Raw genomic sequence first — 23,245 nt, 5'->3', positions numbered from 1 at the left:
ACAGCAGAGAAACCATTGAGCAAGTGTAGCCTTCACAGTCTGTCACCAAAACGTCTCTTTTTGGACAAAGGGAAGCAGATAAATTTACAAGATTTCTCTCCCAATAAGATTCTTTTGCTCGTTTAAAGCTTGGATTACATGTTTTGAATCCTAACTGTAAGTTTGCACTATCAATCAAAGAGATAAAAAAAAATATGCAGTTAAATGTAACAAAAGTCAATATAGTTTTGCTGGTAACGTTTTAACCACAATTAATTAATGTTCGTGTTGTCTGTCCTCTGTTAGAATAAGTATACATGTAGACATATAAACTGGCAAAAATGAAGTGAAATAGCTCAAAATCCATTACCTTTCAAACACAACATTTCCTTGTGGGTTTTATTTGATGTAGCTCAGTTAGAAATGTCGAGGTTATACTTGACTGCAATCCTGTCTTCAAGGAGAGAGAGGAGATGGTTTGCATATTGCCCACACAGATGATGCTTGAAGATGCATATTCGCTGGCTGAGAGGCAATGCCTAGCACTGATCAAAAAAAAAGTTTTCAAAAGAGCTCTCTATCTTTCGTGCTAATGGATTCCTTTCTTTGCAGGAGACGCTATCCCACCCCTTATTAATGCCATTATTAGAGGATCCGAAGATGGAGCTGAAAACATTCCTCCTGCCCCTGCGTTTAGGCCTGTTAACTGCATTTCACCAAAGTACTGAGGTAAATATTTTCACCCTAAGAGTTTTCCCTCCATCTGTTTCCTCTTTGCAGTCTAATTTTTTTTCCCACGTTGTACAAACTGTAACAAAAGGTGCCTGACCGTGCTTCTTAAGACATTTAAATATGCCCTTGAAGCAAGGTCAAGCCGATGATTACACTTTGGACGCGTTTGGTTCTTAAATGGCAATTGGACAGCACAAACCTAACCGTGCTTGAAGTTGTCTCCACAGTTGTAGGCAGGGTACAACACAAGCCACCAGGGTGTTAAGCGTTGCTGTTGTGAGAGGAAAGTGTTTAAAGTCATTAATCAACGTGAATAGGTTATCAATCAACAGTCAGAAATACAGGCAGCATAATAAACTATTTTGCAAAAGGCCATTAGTTACCCATGGCCTGCTCTCTGTATCAGCTGAGGAGCAGTGGCATATATACATGTATATAACCTGGACTGTATAGGCTGTATATTTATATGTCAGCATGCAGTGAACATATTGAATAAAGTTGTCTGTAACAGATGCCAAAATTGATGATAGCTCAATAAATAAATTGACAGTAAACACGTTTTAATAACAGTAACTGCATGCCTCACATTTTTACATTTACTTAAATACCAAAATGATTATAAAAGAGTTTAACTTACTTATTGCTACTCATACAAGGCCATAAGTGCAATGCCAACAGTCAGACACTACACTTTGTCACTTTAACTGTGTTTTCCCCCTTAATGTAACATCTCCAAAATCATACAGCTGTTTATTCACAACATTTGGTTTCTTTTCACTTAAGAAATATAAATACTATTATATGGGTGTGCCATGACCTAGTTAAGACAAAGATGGATTCCAGGCAGAGGAAAAAAGGCTCAAGATGTCACAGGGTATTACATCCAGCACATTCTCTTCCTTCTTCTCAATCCTTTAAAAGGAGGAATCATAGTTTTATCATAGTCCGTGAGAGATGAGGAAATCAAGTGTAAGATCCCTTTTGGAACAAAGGAAACCCATATAGGCCATTGAGTCCTGTTTTAGGAAAATGGCTGCCGAGAGCGCTCGGCCCCCTCTCTCTGCTCTCTGTTGAAGGACTCCTGAGCCGTGCCTCTAATAGCAGACAGCTCCTCTGCTGCTGCGCTCTGATTGGCCCGCCGAGCTGCCGCTGTTAACCAGCCAATTGCCCGAGCACTGCAAAACACCAGGCAATGTCAAGCAAAATCCACTTAAGTCGACAATATACACAAATATAATAAAAACGGCAAATGTTAAATGTTTAAAAAATTAAATATTATTAAAAGCTCCGCGGTTGTTTAACACTTAAACGACATCCAGCACAACGGTTGGCACTAGTTTGTTGGTGTTGATTAGCCCAACTGACAGAAAGAGATGCAACAAACCTCCGCGTTCCAACGGCTGTTAGCATTAGCATGAATGCTAAATTCAGGCTTTTTATCAACAGAGTTTCGTATTACACTCACTCCTGTGAGACATTTCACATTAGCAGTCAACAACTAGCTCTACAGCAGCGGAGTTATTTGCTTTTCAAATATGGCTCGACATGTTTGAATTGGAAATCGACGACACGTATGTACACACACGAAAAACCACATTTTAATAGCCTTTAGTGACAGTTTAGAAGATATTGCCCCCTGTGTCTAGCTTGTGTTTGCCATTTGGGTAAATGCAATGCGCAGATTCCACACAAAATGATTTGGAGGTTTAGCGACACAAAGCTGTCACCAGGGTTATAATAATATAATGTACACATACAAACGTTGCCGTTTCAGTCGTTTAAAATTATAGTAATTTAATATACGGCGATGTCGTTAGTAAATATCCAGCAGATACAAATAAGTTTGTAGCGAAAGTGCGGCTAGCATCGGAGGTGGGCAAGCCTAGCGGTGTATTGTGGGAGAGACAGAAGCTACAGACCAGAGGCACACAATATGTGTTGGCTCTCGCCGAAAAGGAGGCAGTATTCTTCAAGCTAAATCATGTAATGTAAGCGGCGAAAGGAGAGCGATTCCGTCTTTTCATCAATTAAAGAAAAATCACTCGATCGGACGAACCATGTCCAAGCCAGGGGAGAGAAACAGATTGAACGAAGACCATGGCAGAAAGCAGAGTTCAAGTAAGCTTGTTCTTTTTTTCCTCTTTCTCCAGCCCTCCTAATGCCTGTTTTCCGTAACTGGGATCTACGCTATAGATCCCGTTTTCGCTCTCCCCTGGGTTCCCCCCGCCACCAAAGTCATGCATCTGTACCGTTTGGCTGTTTTAAAGTGTTGGGGGCTGGTAACGGGACCGTGTTTAGCGTTGCCTCACGATAGCTCTCCTCTCCTTGTCGCTGCCTGTCGTTTCAGGTTTGGCGAACGGCATGGACAGTCATCCCGTTTGCGGCTCGGCGGAGAAGCGGAGTCACCACTGGAGAAGTTACAAGTTGATCATCGACCCGGCGCTGAAGAAGGGACCACACAAACTGTATCGCTACGATGGACAGACTTTCAGTATGCCCGTAAGTGGACCGTGTGTGACGCGGCTACACGGCTACAATAGTAACCGAGTAGCCGACCTCCATGATAGGTTACAATGTGGCTGTGTTGTCGTGGCCGGCCACGGGCATGTCTCTGCATCTTACACGGCGTGATGGAGGTGTTCATTTTAATCCACCACCGTGTGAAACTACTTTGCAACAAGTTCTGGCCGTGTGAAGTTGTGAATGGGATGGATAACAAGTGTTGTGTGTCCCCCTCCTCTCCTGCAGAACCCTGGGATTGCACCGGTGGAAATCGTCCGGGATCCGAGGATCGGTCGTCTCTGGACTAAGTACAAAGAGACGGATCTACCGGTGCCCAAATTTAAGGTATCTCCTCTGACAGGATGCCAGCTTTGTCCATGTGGAAAACGGGGGCTGTCAAAAGTTGCAGACACACCCCCTTCACTCATCTTCGGGATGTGGAGTGAAGTTATGATATCAGAGGGGCTGTTAAAACCCAAATAACATGCATTACTCTGATGCCAGAGGGCTGACTGGATTTGCATGTTAATCACAACCACTCCGGCTCTGTTGTTCTTATCACAGCTGTCAGAAATGACCCCACACGCTGCAGCATTCACCCGACAGCACCTCTATAACGATATCCCTCTCATTCTCCCTCCAGATCGATGAGTGCTACATCGGCCCCGTGCCTCCAAAGGAGGTGACATTCGCCAGGCTCAACGACAATATCAGGGAAGGATTTCTCACCGACATGTGCAAGAAATTCGGGGAGATCGAGCAGGTCGAGATCTTGTACAACCCGAAGAACAAAAAGCACCTGGGAATAGCCAAAGTTGTTTTTGAGACGGTGAAAGCCGCCAAAGTGGCCGTGCAGTCGCTGCACAAGACGTCTGTTATGGGAAACTTCATCCACGTGGAGCTGGACCCGAAAGGTAAACAGTGATTCAGTCATTTGAGGAAAAGACGCGTAACCTACATTTACGCACGATCCGAGCCTGCTGCACGAGCCCAACGTGTCCTCGGAGTGAAACGTTGCCTAGTTTTGGGTTATTGGTAGGACAGCAGTCACGTGTGTACATTTACGTGCGTTGCATGGTAACGTGGGGTAATTGAATTTCATTGAATGTACGCCTGCTCCCACAAGCCCTGAGCTGAGGGTGCTGTGTACTCCCACTGTGCATAATTTCAGACCTGTAAACAAACACAAACCAATCTGTCAGAGTCCTCTTCCCTTTCACACGGTCTCTGTTGAGTCGCATTTGAATGAAATCACTTAGATTTGAGTTAGTTTTTCACTTCTTAACACTGTTAACATTCAGTCTGCTGCTGTTGCTTGTGACTCATGCAGAACTGCAACTTTAATTCCTCTTGAGACAAGTATTTATTATTTGACTGGCAGTCTGTGTTTATTTAATAAGTGAAATAATTGCTGTTTATTACTGGCTACACACGTGCTATTCTCTTGGATTATTCCCACGTTTTTAAGTAAATAAAATGCTAATTCTTTATGAGAATTAAAATAACTGTTGCATTTTGTGTATGATATGTCAGATCTATTAAGACATGTCTGAGCTACTATATTATAAAATCTACTGTATGTATTTTACATAACATCCCAGATTAGCTTTACAGTTTGCAGTTCATATATAGGCATTGAAACAATATATAGTTTGTGTTGCTCCTACTGTAAATAATTGGGAAGTGTGTACTCAGAAATGAAACTGCTTATGTGTATCTACAAATGTTTACATTTTGCATAAACTGCCAGATTAGTTTTAAAAAATCCTGCTGGCATTAAGCCTGCTTTATAGACTTGGCATCAGACCCACACGTGTTTATCGTTCTGCAGGTGAAAATCGCCTTCGGTACTTCCAGCTCCTGATGAATGGCACCTACACTCCGCAGACCCTGCCTGTTGGCGGAGAGGAGGCCAGAGAAGTTTCCCCTCGTATCCTGGCAGAAGCCTTGCTGGTAAAATCTCTTCTAACAATATGCAAAACTTTTTTTGTTCATGAGTTTATTATAAATCGTTCCCTTAACTGTGGCAGTGGGAGCTAGATAGTGATATAGTTTAGTCCAGTCCCTGCTGGTTTTTCCCAAGGTCAGACTGCCGATTTCTGAATTGTAGTGTTACTTTGTAGAAATAATTTACCAATCTGAGCTGACATCCTTATCTGTGATCCGTGTTATCAGTGCAGCAGGTGGTGGAGTAGCGCAGAGGAAATGTTATCCAGACCCTCGCCTGTGGACTGAAATCACAAAGCCACTGAAATGTGCACTTTAGCCTCGTAGCACGAGATCCCCCAGGCGTTGTGCCTAGATACTCAATCCACTAGCTGCTGTTTTTAGGTGCAGGTGTACACTGTTGGTCATTTGGCGAAAATCATCCAACTACTTAAACGAATTAATTTATATACAGTAGCCTCCAAGTGACACCTGGAGACTTATTTGATTTTTAGTTGTGATGGTAGAGGTTTCTGTGAATGTTTCCTGTGACACCTTGATTCATCCTGATCCTGTTTGTCTCCTCTAAGGCCTGCGAGCCCATCCGCAGGTTGTCGGAGAGCGGCGTGTCAGCTGTTGGAGGAACATTGCCACCCAGCAGCTCTACCACTCCACTGTCCCTGGAGACGGGCTACTCCAGCCTAAGGCAGGACACACCCCAGTCCCAGGGGACCCCCCATACCCCACGGCAGACTGGTACACCCTACTCTCAAGACTCCAATTTCTCCAGTCGGCAGTCCACGCCGGCGTACCAGTCCAGCCGTGCCGAGAGCTCCGGAGGTTACAAATCTCGCAGACATGAGAGTAAGTTCCAGGACGCGTACAACCGCAGACCGGAGAGGCCTCAGTACCGCAGCAACATGTACCGAAGTACGACGTCTGAACAAGCTCCCTTCAAACAGCACCAACTCACCCCACCTGAACCTCCACCTTCCACCCCTTCCTACACCTACACAGCGCCTCCCCCTGCTACACCCAACTTCAAGTCTGCCTTCTCGCCCTACCAGGCTCCTTTGCCCCCCGCGTTCCCCCCGTCAGACCCTGCTTTCCATCACCCAGCCCAAAGGGAGGGTGAGTACCTCCGACCACCGCAGCCGCCTCTGGCAGCGGCCACTGACTTTTTACCCGTCAAGGAGAGACCAGAAACTCCTCCGATCCCAGAGCCCCCGCCAGAGCCCGTGCCCCATCCGACCACCCCTCCTCCTCAAACCCCAGAGCACTGCCCCTCACCTGGCTCCCCCACGCTCGATCCAGAGCGCAATAGCCTGGATTCCCGCATTGAGATGCTCCTCAAGGGGAAAAGGACAAAACTGCTGCCGTTCCTGGAGGAGCGAGACTCGGACACTGAGGTGCGAATGGAGGGGAGTCCCATCTCCTCCTCGTCCTCTCAGCTATCCCCAATTCCCCCTTACACAAGTGGCTCCCAAGGCGGCCAGCAGAACTCCCGTCCCTCCAGCACGGGCTTGGAGGACATCAGTCCGACCCCACTGCCAGACTCGGAAGATGAAGAGCCGATACCCGGAACTGCCTCGCTGATCAAGAGAATCACTTCTCCTGTGCAGGAGAAGATGAGCAACAGTGACCTCAAAGATGGACATTTTCGAGGCCACACTCCCACTGATAAAATGGACACGGTAAGACAGATTTGCTTTTTGTATTTGCATGAAACTTGTGTTTATATGTAAAAGAATTATGTGCATATTACAGTGTGTTAAGTAACAGCACCCCGGGGCTCCAAATGTCGCTAAAGCTCGTGTTGATAGTCTTAATTAGATGATAGTAGCACGGTGCTGCTGTTTACCCACAGCTGTGACAGTTACACTGAGGACACAGGAAGTGAGGTCTAGTTTCAGTGCATGATGGTAGTAGTAAACTTTCCCTTTTGTTTCATTGTGCCTTGTAAAGGAAACAGTCTTTGTATGAAGGCACCACAAAAAAGGTGTTTGCCTTTTCATTTGACTGCTGCCATGTTCATTTTGATTCAAAGAGCAAATTTAAATGACTAATAAGCAGAGTTTGTGCCCTGAAAAAGGCGTATTTGTTAGCAAAATAGTCTCAGAATCTGCGTATAATAAATGCTAAAAATCCAGTTGACATAAGTTATGAATGAAAAGTTTTCAACATAACCCACAGCTTTACAAATACCTTCACATTCATATGAAGCTGATCTCCTTGTTTGAAGTCATAGTAACACCATCTGGCCTGTGTTGCTGTATTTCTACACTCGGCGCTGTGCTTTGAAAGGAGAAATAAGAGCCGTTCTGCTGTTGGGGAATTGAACACTCTTGTTTCCTCTTTCTAACACTCACCACACGCTCGCAAGGAGGAAAACACAATTTGGCAGTTAGCCCCATTCAACACCACACTTCCTGGTTCTGCCGAGCCTGACAGTCAGGATTGGCCGCAGCGTCGCCTGTCTCGCATTTCAAGTTAACACAAAGCAAGCACTGCAAACAGGTCATTTGGATAACGACGCCACTCCCCTTGCTCAGTTTACTCTCCATAGTTTCACTCCTGCAGCACTTGTGACAGAAATCCTTTTATGATAATAAACAGCAGGGAGGAGGACTCAGAGCTGGTGTGTTTGACAGCACATATCTCGTGCTCACATTTTGCGCTATGGTTTTAAGAGCAAAGAGTTTGAAGCCTAAAGCAAACAGCTCTGTTTGGAAACACGCTGACCAACGACATGGGTCAGCTGTGTTTGACTGCGCGAGTGTGAATACAAAACTTTGACCTCAGATCAGCACTGAGATCATCTGTTGCTCTTATTTTGAATGATTCACTGACTATTAAAAGTACACTTTATGGTACTGACAACAATATGTCCACAGCACATGGTACTGCAGATTGTTATTGAGTGGAGATATTGTTTACTTATTCCTTGCTCAGATATTTCCTGGTTTAAACTTAGAAAATGTCAGACTATGCCCATAATTAATGCCAGTGTTGTAGTGCTCAAGATCACTCCTGGTCCCGAGACCAAGAGTCCTTTTTAATATCTCTGTCGTGTCTTAGACTTGACCTCATTTTTCTCAGTCTTGCCTCAGTCTCGGACAGAGGACACAGGATTTTATTTTAAGAATGCTTGTAAGACCACAACTGCGGGGGAATCACTGAATTGCTTGTGCAAAAAAAGTCTTGAATACGAGGTTCCCGCAGATCCTTAACAAGTTCTAAAAGGTATTGAATTCAGTAATCTTAAGATAAGGCTTCTGAAAATGGCAATCCTTTGAATTCTTATATTTAAGTAACAATTTATTGAATGTCTTTTGCATTAACATCACACAGATCTGGATAGCGGAATCAACATCACGCATATATTTTCCCAGCTGGGATGCTCAGAGCAGAAACTGTCCTCTCGACAAAGGGAAGTGCAAATTCCATGAAAATCGACTGTCTAATTATCTGATTTTGCGGCATGGCATGAGAGGTTCTTTCAAACTTGGCACGATGGGGGGCGTCGGTGACTTAGTGGATAGAGCAGGCGCTCCCCATGTACAAGGCTGTTGCCGCAGCGGCCCGGGTTCGACTCCAGCCTGTGGCCCTTTGCTGCATGTCACTACCGCTCTCTCCCCCTTTCACACTTGTCTGTCCTATCAAATAAAGGCTAAAAAATGCCCCAAAACATATCTTTAAAAACAAAACAAAAAAGAACTTGGCACGATGGGAATCAAGGCAGTGGAATCCCACATGCAGAATGAGACTTCCCAACAAACGTCAGGTATTTCCCAGGTCTGTTCGACTCTTATCTTTGCCTCGAGACAAAAAAATCATGTTTTATGTTTCAGTAACCCTAACCTTAAGTAACTGATGTCGGCTCATCAGTGGAAAAAATGGTCTTAATTTTCATTCTGATCGGCTTTAAAATAGTCCTCAAAACTTGCCTGAAGCTGTATGAACCCTGGAATAAAGATGGTTAAGTTGATTTCTGCTTCTTAGTGTTTGTATTTGTTTGCTCATAAAAAACAAAGGAATAATCCAATATACAAGATATCTCTGCAATGCATTTTAATTATTTTATCAAGATATTTCTCATGCTTCACTTATACATATGCAAATACAGTAAAGCAATAAAAGAGATGAACAAAGAGGGATTTTATTTATTTTTTATGGATAAACTTTAATGGGAATGAAGATCTTTGAGATCAATTTCAGAAGTTCTTATGGTTTGCATGTTCCCTGTACACAGAAGTGGGAAAAGCACTGGTCTTGGTCATGACTTGGTCTCAGTTAAGGTGGTCTTGGCTACAACACTTGTTAAAGCTAAAAGGGCAGGTTGGCAATCCTACCTCAAGGTCCGCTTACTAGCTTTGTCCTTGGCTTTCTCAACCTCATCCCAAGGTCTTCATGAGATGATGGTGATTGCTCAGTTGTCATGGAGATGAAAAGAGCAAATTATTGTACTTGTGCATCTTGTGAAAAATGGATGTTGGGGGCGTCGGTGGCTTAGTGGTAGAGCAGGCGCCCCATGTATAGGGCTGTTGCCGCGGCGGCCTGGGTTCGACTCCAGCCTGTGGCCCTTTGCTGCGTGTCTCTCCCTCTCTCTCTCCCCCTTTCACGCTTCGCTGTCCTATCAATTAAAGGCAAAAAATACCCTAAAAAATATCTTTAAAAAAAAAAAAAAAAAAGGATGTTGACCTTCCCTGTCCCCTTTACACGCAGGGTCAACAGTCGTCAGGAGAAGACATGGAAATCTCTGACGACGAGATGCCTGGGACTCCGATCACCAGCGGTGACTGTGGCAAGGGCATCGTCATAAACTCTGCTGTATCCCCGATGCAGACCATTGCCATCCCTCCTCCTGGCTTCCCTCCTCTCCCGCACCAGGCCGGCTTCCCGATTTCGCATCACCACCTCGCCGCTCACTCTGCCGTCACGGGACACCCCCACCTGGCCGGTCACCCTGCAGTGCCTCACCATATGCTGCCACCCATGGGTCCCTACCCTCATAGCATGGTGCCACTGGTGCAAATGGAGCTGATGAACTGCTTGCGGTGGGAACAGTGGAGCTCTGTTCCCATGTCCTTCCAGATGCAGCAGCAGATGCTGAGTCGCTACGCTCAGACCAGAGGACCCTATCCTTATCCACATTTTATGGACGGTGGTGCGTCTGGGCCATTCGGGGGACCCTATGCGCCCCTGTCTATGGGTGCTACACCTGCTGGTGGCGCAGCAGCACCCGGACAACAATGGCAGCATCCCAGTATACCAAAGTTCAACCCTACTGTTCCTCCTCCTGGATATGAGACGAAAAAGGAGGATCCCCACAAGGCCACTGTTGAGGGTGTGCTGCTGGTCATTGTCAAGGAGCTGAAGGCCATCATGAAGAGGGACCTCAACCGCAAAATGGTGGAGGTGGTGGCTTTTAGAGCCTTTGATGACTGGTGGGAGAAGAAGGAGCGCTCAGCAAAGGTAAGTCAAAATATCACAGATAGATTTTTCTGGTTTTAAAGGCTGAATTACAGTAAAGTGATGTAATTTTCTGAACTTACCAGACTGTTGAAGCTGGTCTATTATTTGCTTTTACCCACTTAATCATTATCTACACATTACTGATGTTTTTTTTAAAAATATAATTGTGTATACATTTTCTGAAAAGCATATTGAGCATATCGAGGTATTTGGTAAAAAATATTGTGATGTTTGATTTTCTCTGTATTGCCCAACTTTAATTCTCCAGATATGCACAATATTTGTGGGGGAAAATATACTCGTTCAAACCTCCTGTTAAATAAATTGGCAAAACAGTCTAATAGAGTCAATATTATATGATATAATTACATAGAAGCCATCCAAAGCATGTTTTATTTTGCAGATTATTAAAAAAAGAGCCATCAAAACGACCTCTCTATGAAGCACATGTGTTTTTTTCTAACCAATCCGACATCCACAAAGGATCTTACATCAGTCATAAATATTATATTTTAAGAAATACCTTAAAAACATCAGCTGATAATTCTGGAAAAAATGTTGGCAAAAAGGTGATGTTGTAAACAGATGGTGGCTGTGTTGCTGTGATTAAATAGTGCTGAAGATTACCCAATTAATCATGTAAATTAAACAGCAATTTGGATGATCAATTGATTGTTGGAATCATTTATCAAAATAAAATGCCAAATATTCACTGGTGCCACATTCTCAGTTGGGAGAGACTGTTGCTTTTCTCTGTTTTATATCTTTGTATCTAATTGACCAACTTTGGGTTTTGGACTGTTGATCAGTCAAAACAAGTAAGTTAACAGTGTCTCCTTTAGAATCAGCTGGGAAAATAATCGACTTATTATAAAATAATCTTAAGTTGCATTTATATCTGAAGCAATGTGTGGTTCATGGAAATTGATCTGTCAACTGAATCCACTCACAAAAATGTATAAAATTATATTCTTCAGTTAAATTACAAGGTTTTTATTTAAGGTAACTATTCTTTTTCTCCTCAGGCGTCTTTGACTCCAGTGAAGGGTGCGGAGGGAAAGGAAGAAGAAAGACCCAAACCCAAAGAGACAATGGGTTCAAGTCTGCTGGAGAACTGGAACAAAGGCGAGGGACTGGGCTACGAGGGAATGGGCCTGGGAATCGGTCTGCGAGGAGCCATCCGCCTCCCCTCCTTCAAGGTACGCCTTGAAATGTGCCTTTTAGTACACATGGACAAGGAGGAAGTTTGTTTTTTCTTCGACAGCTTGCACCGCCTGTTGGTGTTAAACTGTTGTTTGTTGTGTTCAGGTCAAACGAAAGCCTGAGGCTGCAGCTGCAGGGGACAACAAACGAGCGCGACCATCCACTCCAGTGGATGACGACCTGGAGGATGAAGGTAACTCTCTCTTTGGTCGACACATCAGTACTTGCTATCCTCTCTTCTTCTTCCTGGTGTCATGAAATTGCCGGTAGCTAATTTATCTCGTGGTTTATTCCTGTCAGACCGGGATCGAGACCCAGCCGAGCTCCCGTCGGATGATTCCAAAATGGATGCCGACAGTGCATCTGCAAAGCGACGGCACTCCCGGCCACTTGAACTGGACAGCGAGGGCGAGGAGGAGGTGGACACGTCAGAAAAGGAAGAGGAGTCGTTGTCTGACAGGGAGGAGCCTGATGAGACAGAGGCTGCAGATAGGCTGTCATCAGGCAAAGTAAGCCGTCCCAAAAATCTGTTGGATTGTTTACATAGTGTTTTGTACACATTTTTATGATCTCATATTATTTCTTAGGAGAGTGGCGATGAGGAGGGTGATGATGAAGACTCATCCAGCGAGAGCGCTTCCTCAGATTCATCTGATGACGGTACTTTAAATATTTAAATATAAAAACGCAACAGTTGGTTGTTTCTTTCTGTCTGTTTCCTGTAGTTCATCATTTTTTCCCCACGTCTTGCAGAAGCTGAGAGTTCATCTTCCTCCAAGAGCAGCTCAGACTCTTCAGCAGCAAGTTCAGACTCCTCAGAGTACGAGATGAGCTCGGAAGAGGAAGGGGATGAGGAGGAAGAAAAGGAAGAGGATGCAATGGCACAAGATGTGGAGGCCGAAGGCAAAGTGGCCATGACCTCCTCATCCTCTTCATCCTCTTCATCTTCGTCTTCGGATGAAGAGGATGCACAGGCAGAGACCGTGGCACCAAGCCCACCTGCGCGACCAGTCCCAGAGGACAAGGAGGAGCAGAGGAGCAGAGAGGAGCCGAGCAGCAAGCTCAAACGCAGACCTCCAAGTCCTGAGGAGGAGGTGACGGAGCATCCGAAGCCGCCATCACCCAAAGGCCTCCCACGTGAGTGTCTGCTGTTACTCAGCTCAAACATGTCAACAAAGGTATTTATCATTTTGCAGTATGTCAGATGTTAAATTATTTTCTTGTCTTGCAGTCAAAGAGCGAAACATCAGCGTAGATGGCAGCGTTCCTGTAGTGAAGTCCGAACCTCAGGAGCATGTAGCGAACCTTCGGCCACCCACTCCCACAGGTGCCCTGCCCGACAGCGACCAGGACACAAAAGCCAAAGGTAAAGCAGAGCCTGAGGAAGTACCCTGCACCCCCGGGCGATTAATCCCACCCCACGTAGATGCAAACACACCTGTCCCCAAATCTGCCTCTGCATCTTTAATGCACCTCCCCCTCCCTCCTCACCCGGCGGTAGAAGGTCGTTCCCTCCTTCATCCACCCCCTGGTCCCCTGCCTGAGCTCCCCCAGCGGCCCCGGCTCCCCACAGATGAGGATATCCCTCGCACGCCAGGCAGGGACCTGATGGAGCGTGCCCGAAGTCTGGGCAAGTCCCAGAGCACGGACACTGTTCCCATCACACCTGGTAGTGATGCCCCGCTGACGGGCAGCAGCCTGTTGCTCAGCTCCCCTCACATCCCCGGTAGTCCCTTCTCCTACCCTTCACAGTCCCCTGTCCTTAGTGCTGGAGTCCCCCGCACTCCAGGAAGAGACTTAACCTTCACCCCTGTCTTCCCTGACCCCGCAGCACTGACGCTTAATAGGAAAATATCCTCTGAGAGCCTGGACGATAGACCTGTTTTTAAGGAGCCGCCCATCAGCGCTCTGCCTAACCAGGCTCTGTCAGCTGGCGCAGAGCATTCAGCCAGTGTCCCTGAAGATCTGCCCACTTGTCTCACTGTCGACGTCCCTGTGCCATCAGATACTGCAGCATCAAAGAGGAAACCTGGACGACCCAAAGTCAAAAAGACGCCAGCTGTCTCTGCAGCTGACGAGTCTTTGGAGCTTTCCTCTGAGTCCATCCCTCCGCCCCACCAAACACATCTCGGCGATGTATCCATGGAAACGATATCCGCCAAGTCCCCCAACCACCCGAGCCTGGACTTCCGGGAAGGAGAGGTGAAGCCCCAGACGGTCCTGCCCGCTGAGGACGGCTTCCTGCCCTATGATGAAGAGCCACCTGTGGTCGTGAAGCCTCCGCGGAGGGCGCGGCGAGGCTGGGAAGAGCTGCTGCTGGGCAGCCTGTCCCCTGTCACCTCGCCTCCCCGGCCATACTTCACCCCACGCTCAGAGTTTGAGGAGATGACCATCCTGTATGACATCTGGAACGAAGGCATAGATGACGAAGACATACGGCTTCTGCAGATCACGTATGATAAGATGCTCCAACAGGATAATGGCAATGACTGGCTCAACGACACGCTCTGGGTCAACCATCCTCATATCCTTTACTGCTTAACGTGTGCGGATTCACACCAAATGTTGCATACTATAATAATAATCTTAATGTGTGTTTGTGATGTTCAAAAGTTACTAAGTGCTCCACAAATCATTTTAAATGATCAGCCCAGTTAAATAACTCTAAAAAATGTTAAGTGTATTACTTTCTTTTTTAATAGTTGTTTTGTGTTGTGTTTTGTGTGTGTGTGTGTGTGTGTGTGTGTGTGTGTGTGTGTGTGTGTGTGTCACATAGCAGCCCCCTCCGGTGGTGAAAATGAGGAACTGTTTTGTCTGCTATTTAGTATCTGATGAACTTAGGGGTGTTATGGCATCTCAGCTGTGCTCCAAGGCCTCATTTTTTCAGTTTCCTCCTTGACTTCCCTGCACCTACCAACATCCCTGGAGTAAAGAAAAAGAGACGAGACGATGGCATGAGGGACCACATAACCGGCTGTGCGCGTAGCGAGGGGTACTACAAAATCGACAAGAAGGACAAGATAAAGTACCTTCAGAGCACAAAGCTGCAGTCAGAGGAGCCGCCAGTCGACACACAGGTGAGTGTGATGATCAAATTCTGCAAAAAGTGCACGTAAAACATCATAGGTGTGATATATATATATATATGTCAACCTGCTGTGGGTGAACACATCTAACTCTGCCATCTCCCTGCAGGGTATGAGTATTCCTGCACAGGTCCACGCCTCTACCCGGGCTGGCTCGGAGCGGCGGTCGGAGCAGAGACGTTTACTATCCTCGTTCGCATGTGACAGTGACCTGCTGAAATTTAACCAGCTGAAGGTAAACAAACTGAACTTTGCTCTGTTGGACAGTATTATTCACCCTGCAATGAATAAAAAGAGGATTAAGCAAGAAGATAGTTGTACCTTTTGAAAGGAGGTTTGCCACCTGCATGTACAAAACCCAAAACCAGTGAAGTTGGCACGTTGTGTAATCTGTAAATAAAAACAGAATACAATGATTTGCAAATCCTTTTCAACCTATATTCAATTGAATACACTGCAAAGACAAGTTACTTAATGTTCGAACAGGTAAACTTTGTAATTTTTTGCAAATATTAGCTCATTTGGAATTTGATGCCTGCAACATGTTTCAAAAAAGCTGGCACAAGTGGCAAAAAAGACTGAGAAAGTTGAGGAATGCTCATCAAACACTTATTTGGAACATCCCACAGGTGAACGGGCTAATTGGGAACAGGTGGGTGCCATGATTGGGTATAAAAGCAGCTTCCCTGAAATGCTCAGTCATTCACAAACAAGGATGGGGCGAGGGTCACCACTTAGTGAACAAATGCGTGAGCTGATTGTCGAACAGTTTAAGAACAACATTCCTCAACGAGCTATTGCAAGAAATTTAGGGATTTCATCATCTACGGTCCGTAATATCGTCAAAAGGTTCAGAGAATCTGGAGAAATCACTGCACGTAAGCGACAAGGCCGAAAACCAACATTGAATGCCCGTTACCTTCGATCCCTCAGGCGGTACTGCATCAAAAACCGACATCAGTGTGTAAAGGACATCACCACATGGGCTCAGGAACACTTCAGAAAACCACTGTCAGTAACTACAGTTTGTCGCTACATCTGCAAGTGCAAGGTAAAACTCTACAATGCAAAGCGAAAGCCATTTATCAACAGCACCCAGAAACGCCGCCGGCCATGGGCCCGAGCTCATCTAAGATGGACTGATGCAAAGTGGAAAAGTGTTCTGTGGTCTGACGAGTCCACATTTCAAATTGTTTTTGGAAACTGTGGACGTCGTGTCCTTCGGACCAAAGAGGAAAAGAACCATCCAGACTGTTATAGGCGCAAAGTTCAAAAGCCAGCATCTGTGATGGTATGGGGGTGTATTAGTGCCCAAGGCATGGGCAACTTACACATATGTGAAGGCACCATTAATGCTGAAAGGTACATACAGGTTTTGGAGCAACATATGTTGCCATCCAAGCAACGTCTTTTTCATGGACGCCCCTGCTTATTTCAGCAAGACAATGCCAAGCCACATTCTGCACGTGTTACAACAGCATGGCTCCATAGTAAAAGAGTGCGGGTACTAGACTGGCCTGCCTGTAGTCCAGACCTGTCTCCCATTGAAAATGTGTGGCACATTATGAAGCGTAAAATACGACAATGGAGACCCCGGACTGTTGAACAACTTAAGCTGTACATCAAGCAAGAATGGGAAAGAGTTCCACCTGAAAAGCTTCAAAAATTGGTCTCCTCAGTTCCCAAATGTTTACTGAGTGTCGTTAAAAGGAAAGGCGATGTAACACAGTGGTAAAAAGGCCCCTGTGCCAACTTTTTTGCAATGTGTTGCTGCCTTTAAATTCTAAGTTAATGATTATTTGCAAAAAAAAAAATAAAGTTTCTCAGTTTGAACATTAAACATCTTGTCTTTGCAGTGTATTCAATTGAATATAAGTTGAAAAGGATTTGCAAATCATTGTATTCTGTTTTTATCTACGATTTACATAACGTGCCAACTTCACTGGTTTTGGGTTTTGTACCTACACTGTCTTTTTTTAATGAAGTATTGTAATGGAATACTTCACCCCCCAAGTGATCATTTGTATATTAATTAGACACCCTGAGTTACATTAAATCACTGAAGAAATGCCTCCACAGTGAACGAAGAATCCAAAAATGGAGACAAGTCTTGATGAACTGGTGTAAAAGAGGGCCGTGTTTGTCAAACATCTGTTTCCAAACTCTCACACAACTCATGCAGTATAATCCAAGTCTCATTTATCCAGTCGTATGCTCAGTACATCACATGCCTTTCTGACAGTAAACTGAACTCAGAGTGAAACTTATCTATGCTCTCTTCAAAGCCAGACTCCATTGACAAAAACAGCAATTTTACCATGCTGAACAAGGAAGCTGCTGGTCTACCATTGCCTTGACCAGTTAGTTATGAGTTTGTGTTATTGTGTAACTTGAATCTGGACTAACCTTTTAAAACACCAAAGTTACACAATAACACAGACAAAGTAACAAATTGAGGCAGCTGTAGACCAGCAGCTCCAGTGTTCAGCAAGGTTAAAATTACTGGTTTTGTCAATGGAGTCTGGCTTTGAAGCGAGCATAGTTACGTTTCACGTTCAATTCAGTTTCCCATTAGAAAGGTCTGTCTGTTTGTGATGTACTGAGCCTACAACTGTATTTATGAGACTTGGATTATCATGCATGAGTTGTGTGAGAGTTTGTAAAATGATGTTTGATGAATTGTCTTCATTTTTGAATTCTACATTTTCTTAAAACATTCCCAGTTACAAGGTGTGAGTAAAAGACATACAAACGCTCATTTGGAGGGTGAAGTATTCCTTTCGTATCAACTTTCCAGAAACTTAGAAGTGACACTTTGTTTGCCTGTACTCTTTCAGTTCCGTAAGAAGAAGATCAGATTCTGCAAGTCGCACATCCACGACTGGGGTCTTTTCGCCATGGAACCCATCGCTGCAGATGAAATGGTGATCGAGTATGTTGGACAAAACATCAGACAGGTGAGAGGCAGTTGTTTCTTTTGAACTGGGTTGTCTGTGCGTACATAAATGAAGATGACATTTTTACAGATGAGTTAATCTACTTGCATTCAACTGGCTCGTAAAGTTTATTATAGCCATAAATATAGATGTGTATTTCACATTTTCCTTATTAGGAAAACCAATGCTGATTGATAGTGAAGAAATATTTGATGAGGATAATTGCATTCAAGATGGATTATACCGTGTTTATATGTAGACTTTAGGGGTTGCATTGAAACATGATGGTCGGACTGCCGTAACAGCATGTGTGAAAGGGTTACAACCAAGTAGATTCATAGATTAGTTGTGAACCATTAAATTTATCACCGAGTAATTTAATAATCAATTGGTTTGACTCATTTTTAAGAAAGGAAAAAAGTCAAAACTTTCTGATTCCAGCTTCTTAAAAATTCATATTTAAGAAGCTGGAATCAGAAAGTTTTGACTTGACCTGGTTTCTGTACTCTTCTATGAGAGGGTTGTGGACAAAACCAGACATTTGAGGATGTTATCTTAGTCTTTGGGAAACACTGATCAACATTTTTCACCATTTTCTGACATTTTACAGACCAAATAACTAATCAGTTAATCAAGAAAATAATCAACAGGTTAATCAACCATGAAAATAGTTGTTGACTGATAGCGAGATGGGGTGTTTGGTTAATGAGCGAGGGGGTTAAAGTAGAGACCCAGTGGATTTTTGTGTCATAAAAAAACACTACTTTGATCTCAAAGTTGTCAGACCCTCTAATAAGTGACAACTCTCCATTGACAGGTGATTGCGGACATGCGAGAGAAGCGATACGAAGAGGAGGGCATCGGCAGCAGCTACATGTTCCGCGTCGACCACGACACCATCATAGACGCCACCAAGTGTGGCAACTTTGCCCGTTTCATCAACCACAGCTGCAATGTAAGGCAACACCTTCATGATGTGAAAGCTTAAGCAACATGTATACGAAACAGCAACACAAGATTAAAAGCAACATATTCTGTTTTCTTTCAGCCCAACTGTTATGCGAAGGTGATCACGGTGGAGTCTCAGAAGAAGATCGTGATCTACTCCAGACAGCCCATCAACGTCAACGAGGAGATCACGTACGACTACAAGTTCCCCATCGAGGACGAGAAGATCCCTTGTTTGTGTGGGGCAGAGAACTGCAGGGGAACTCTGAATTAACGTCCACGTGAGGTCAGTCTTCTCCAGGGTGTGAAATGTGCTGTCCTGGAATTCAAGTTCCCCAGACACGCACACGTTGAGACTCCGGACGAGGAGGAACTGAAGAGGGACGATTTGGAAACCCTGCACGTCGTCCGTACGGCCCCCTTTCACATATTTAACTCTAGATTGTTTACGATTTATGGTGCTCTTGAAATTTAAAAAAAAAGGCATAATTTTTTTTATGTCTGCCAGTGACCCAGAACTTAAACACTTGACTCGTTGGTGCAGCATTTCCTCCTCTCAACGTCGGACAGTATTTCAGCATGGCTCCTCCCACGTCGAGTCTCGCTTTGTACAGTTTTACACTTTTTTTTTTCCTCACCTTTGTCTCATAAGCTTTACGTACACCACACATGGTACAAAAAAACAACACAGAATCACATGATCAGCTGCTTACTAACACTGATAAGACGCACAAGCCCGCCAAATAAAAAAAATAAAAATAAAAAAAAAAAAGAACGCCTCTCTGGCACCTGAGCAGATGGGATGACTGCGGAGTGTCGCGGCCCGCCAACCGGACTGCAACCCTGCTTTCTCGCTCCTACCTCCTCTGCACTTGGAAGTAAATCAAACTGATGAAAAAATAAAAAAAATTCAAGCAACAGAAATGGTTAAATCCTGCCACAAAATCTGGAATATTTGCATATCACGCCTGCTTTCACCAGCCAACGACGGATCATGCTGCTTCCTATTAGTTTATGCAACAACAAAAAACAGAGAAGTTAAAGATGACTAAATTTGTATTAATGATATTCCAGTGTTTCTCAGTTTTGTTTCGGTGGTTCTCTTGCTTGTTTCTTCAAAGACACTATATTTGTGTGTGAATGTGTGAGAAAATCCAACGTGTGTGTGTGTGTGTGTGTGTGTGTGTGTGTGTGTGTGTGAGAAAGAGAGAGTGAGTGCACTGCCCCCTGTAGGCCGTAGCATAGAAGGCCCCCCAATCATGCACAGCAAGAAAAATCCAACCAGTTCCCTGTCTGCATCCACTGGGCAGCATTTGGCTTGTCAAACTAAGTTTTCAGCTGATTAAGAGATAATTATTTCTCATTTTTAAGTGCCATATGAATGTGTAACTGTGTTTGTTTCACCTGAGCAGGCAGGTGACAGACATAAGAGTTGGTTTTTTCGCCTGTTGACATGCATGTGCAAAGAATTGCTGCCGATTTTGGGCGTTTGATGAAGATGTTTGGGCTTGCTTCATCACGTTTGTGTCGTCTTCAACTACAACACTCAATAACTCTACCAGTGTTCGATGTTTCCTGCGAAACAGAAGTGTTTCTACGACCCAGCAGACCTCTCTGCGAGGGTTGTTCTTTCTTTATAAACTCATTAAGATGAAAACATATTTGTGAATGCACTCGAGGCTTGCACTTCCGCTTTACGCCCCCTGTTAGCCAATCATCACCCCCCCCCCCCACCCCCTAATTAAGACCAAGTCAGTCATTGCTTTTCATTCAGTTGGATTATGGAGAGTTTCTTTTTTTCCACCAGTGATGTTTATATTGTATATGATTACTTGTACAGAAGATCTAAAGCTTTTTTATCGTCACAGGGGTAACACTTTTAAGATGCATCTTTCTCTTTCTCTCTCTTTTTTTTAAAAAAACAAAAGACTGAGTATTTAAAATATTTTCAGGGATCTGTAAAAGGAATCTGAGGGTTTAAAGGTCGTTTATTTAAAAGAAAAAAGGTCCACTGTGTACAGGAAGAGTCACCACCTCCCTTTGGAAAGATTGTTTCTTGTAGAAACGTCTTCATTTTCTGCCCATTTTGCTTTGTAATCCTAAAAATGTGTAAATACTGTAACTGTGAATATTATATAAATATATATAAATATATATATATTTTTGTTCCCTGGGATTTGCTACACGAACACAGCTCAGAGATGTAACATATGAGGTGAGCGATGAGCTGGTAGCAGGAAATTCAGCTTGTGTCAAGCTTTGTTTTTTTTTTTGTTTTTTTTGTTTTGTTTTTTTTATTTTCTGTTGTAAATTCTATGAAAAGTTGTTTGCGGTGTGGAGAAAATAAACGGTGCAGAATCGGCATGGGAAAAGGGATTGAAGCATCAGCCTGTTTCTCATGTCTATTTATTACACAACAAATGTATGAAAAAGGAAAACATGGAAATAAAGCAATTTTGCATACATCCATAAACAGTGGTTGTTTATTCATCAGGTGCGGAGCAAACAATGCCGGAGATACTTTAAGTGGATTAATTTATCGCTGGATGATCATCTGAAGTAAACCCACACAGTGATGATGACTTTTCATGAATGGAAACAGTGGGCAGCAGCTGACCAAACAATGAGCCTGTGTCAGGCTGCTTTGAGCGAGGACCTCGTCATGTGATTCACTGTCAACAAAACACACACACACACACACACATACAGAGCCAGTACGTTTCACACAGCCAGTAACTCCAAATGCTTGAGTCAATGTTTCAACCTGTATACTGAAATAATGGCGTCTCTGGCTGGTAATATTACATCAGACCCCTCCTTCTATTGCCATCACACAGAAGATTTAGAGTCCCACTGCTCGACTGAGCAGATCTAGGAACTCTATAGTTCTTCAGTGTGTCGTCTACTAAATCAGAGTTTGGGTTCTGAGTAGGCCTCAGTGTATCTGTATCGAACACTGAATGCAAAAGGGAGCAATAAATTGTTTCCACCATACCCACTTTGCATAATGTCCGGTGTGATTCATAGGTGTATATTCTGGGGGAAACGCAGGGGACACGTCCCCCTCAATATTTAGAACATGAACATTGGTTCCTCCCAGAAATATATTTAAGACACTTACACCATAACTTGATGCAGAAAAGGCAGAAATTGGTGCATAAATATTCACCAGGATGCAGGGAATTAAGTGTCTGATATGAAACCTAAGCCCTAGCATTTGTAGCATGTATATATTTATGTGTATTCATGTAAAACAGTGTGCGTCTTGGGACACAAGACCAATTTCTGAAAATAATCTCATGACAAAGTGAAATGAAAATGAAAAGGTAAGCAGTACATATTTGATTTTTTTTTAAAAAAATATATGTATAATGGAGGCTTTTCATGTGTAATGTGATTCAGAAATGAGAAACTATGTGGAAGGATTGATTGAGTTTTGTTACCAAGAACACTTGACTGATTTTTGGCAAGTCTTAATTCTGTCAGAACAAGTCTCAGGTCAATACTTGATCCTTGAGGCTAAAGTATTCATAGTGAAGGTGCAAGTAGGAGGAAGTGGTGGTTCACCCCCAAATCAAAGATACATATATTTCCTCTTACCTGTAGTGCTATTTATCAATCTAGATTTTTTTTGGCGTGAGTTGCAGAGTGTTGGGGATATCAGCAATAGAGATGTCTGCCTTCTCTTCAATATAATGGAACTAGATGGCACTCGGCTTGTGGTGCTCAAAGCACCAAAAAAAGTTTCTGAAAAACTCAACAGAAATCATGACCCTGTTACTCAAGATAATCCACAGACCTTGTTGTGAGCAGTTTTATGTAGGAACTATTTTCTTTCTACTGACCTACACACCCCAACTGTATCACTGCACAGAAGGAAGCATGCATCTACTCATGGATGGGACACTTCTACTCGTGACCATTAATGGCATCCTCCTTAGCTGGGCTGTAACATTAGCTAGCTCAGTGGTGCCAGGTGAGCTAGCAGTAGATGCACTCTTCCCTCTGCGTGGTGATCAAGTGGCAATCTCTAATTGAAGCCAACGCACAAGTGCCGAAAACTGACTCCAGCAGTCAATCCCTAAAGACTCCTATGTTAAAACGCCCAACTTTACAGCAGAAATAAACATGTTTACAGCCTGGTACAAAAAACAGTTTTGGTCTCTATAGCTAATGTCATTCCTCACAACTGTGCAGGTTTTTTGTTTTTTTTTAGTATATAACTCGCCAGTTTACATTTTATTAAGGCTTAAAGTTACACATATTTAAAGGCTCTCTAAGTCTTTCTAAGCTTGAAAAGTTTTTGTCACATAGGCTACAGCAAACATCTCCTCACGATCCGCTAGCTACATGTCCTCTGAATATGCTGTGAAAAAGTTCAGCCCAGGCTCCGCAAATGGCAACAAAAACACTTCACTTGTGTTTACGTTCAACAGTGTTATCAAACACAACGGAGCT

The 23,245-nt window shown here is 43.9% G+C and overlaps 1 protein-coding gene across 3 annotated transcripts; it reads left to right on the top strand.

Moving 5' to 3' along the window:
- The first annotated feature begins 21 nt into the window (after positions 1–21).
- setd1ba (SET domain containing 1B, histone lysine methyltransferase a) lies at positions 22–21,276 on the top strand. Of its 3 annotated transcripts, XM_049603893.1 has the most exons (19): positions 22–156; positions 592–708; positions 3,059–3,210; positions 3,460–3,558; positions 3,857–4,127; positions 5,045–5,166; positions 5,730–6,833; positions 9,865–10,614; positions 11,640–11,813; positions 11,923–12,010; positions 12,118–12,326; positions 12,405–12,477; positions 12,571–12,954; positions 13,049–14,341; positions 14,728–14,894; positions 15,013–15,138; positions 17,741–17,860; positions 18,657–18,794; positions 18,888–21,276. In XM_049603893.1, the coding sequence occupies exons 3-19, from the start codon at positions 3,073–3,075 to the stop codon at positions 19,059–19,061; spliced, it is 5,430 nt and encodes a 1,809-aa protein (XP_049459850.1). In that variant the 5' UTR covers positions 22–156; positions 592–708; positions 3,059–3,072; the 3' UTR covers positions 19,062–21,276. The 3 variants fall into 3 exon arrangements, with proteins under 3 accessions (XP_049459850.1, XP_049459851.1, XP_049459849.1); XM_049603894.1 differs by lacking the exon at positions 22–156 and having other exon boundaries at positions 575–708; XM_049603892.1 differs by lacking the exons at positions 22–156; positions 592–708 and adding an exon at positions 2,620–2,829.
- The last annotated feature ends 1,969 nt before the right edge of the window (positions 21,277–23,245 follow it).

Source organism: Epinephelus fuscoguttatus, linkage group LG18 (genome assembly GCF_011397635.1).
Source record: "Epinephelus fuscoguttatus linkage group LG18, E.fuscoguttatus.final_Chr_v1".
Classification (NCBI taxonomy): domain Eukaryota; kingdom Metazoa; phylum Chordata; class Actinopteri; order Perciformes; family Serranidae; genus Epinephelus; species Epinephelus fuscoguttatus.
Note: the sequence above shows the minus strand (reverse complement) of the source record. Positions and strands in the feature narration are given on the sequence as shown.

What these genes read in the sequence shown, in the direction of transcription:
- setd1ba (XM_049603892.1), top strand. Translation starts at nt 2,769, where the DNA reads ATGTCCAAGCCAGGGGAGAGAAACAGATTGAACGAAGACCATGGCAGA. An exon ending in TGACGACCTGGAGGATGAAG is followed by an intron (nt 12,011 to 12,117) that starts GTAACTCTCTCT and finishes TATTCCTGTCAG; the next exon opens with ACCGGGATCGAGACCCAGCC. An exon ending in AGCCGCCAGTCGACACACAG is followed by an intron (nt 14,895 to 15,012) that starts GTGAGTGTGATG and finishes ATCTCCCTGCAG; the next exon opens with GGTATGAGTATTCCTGCACA.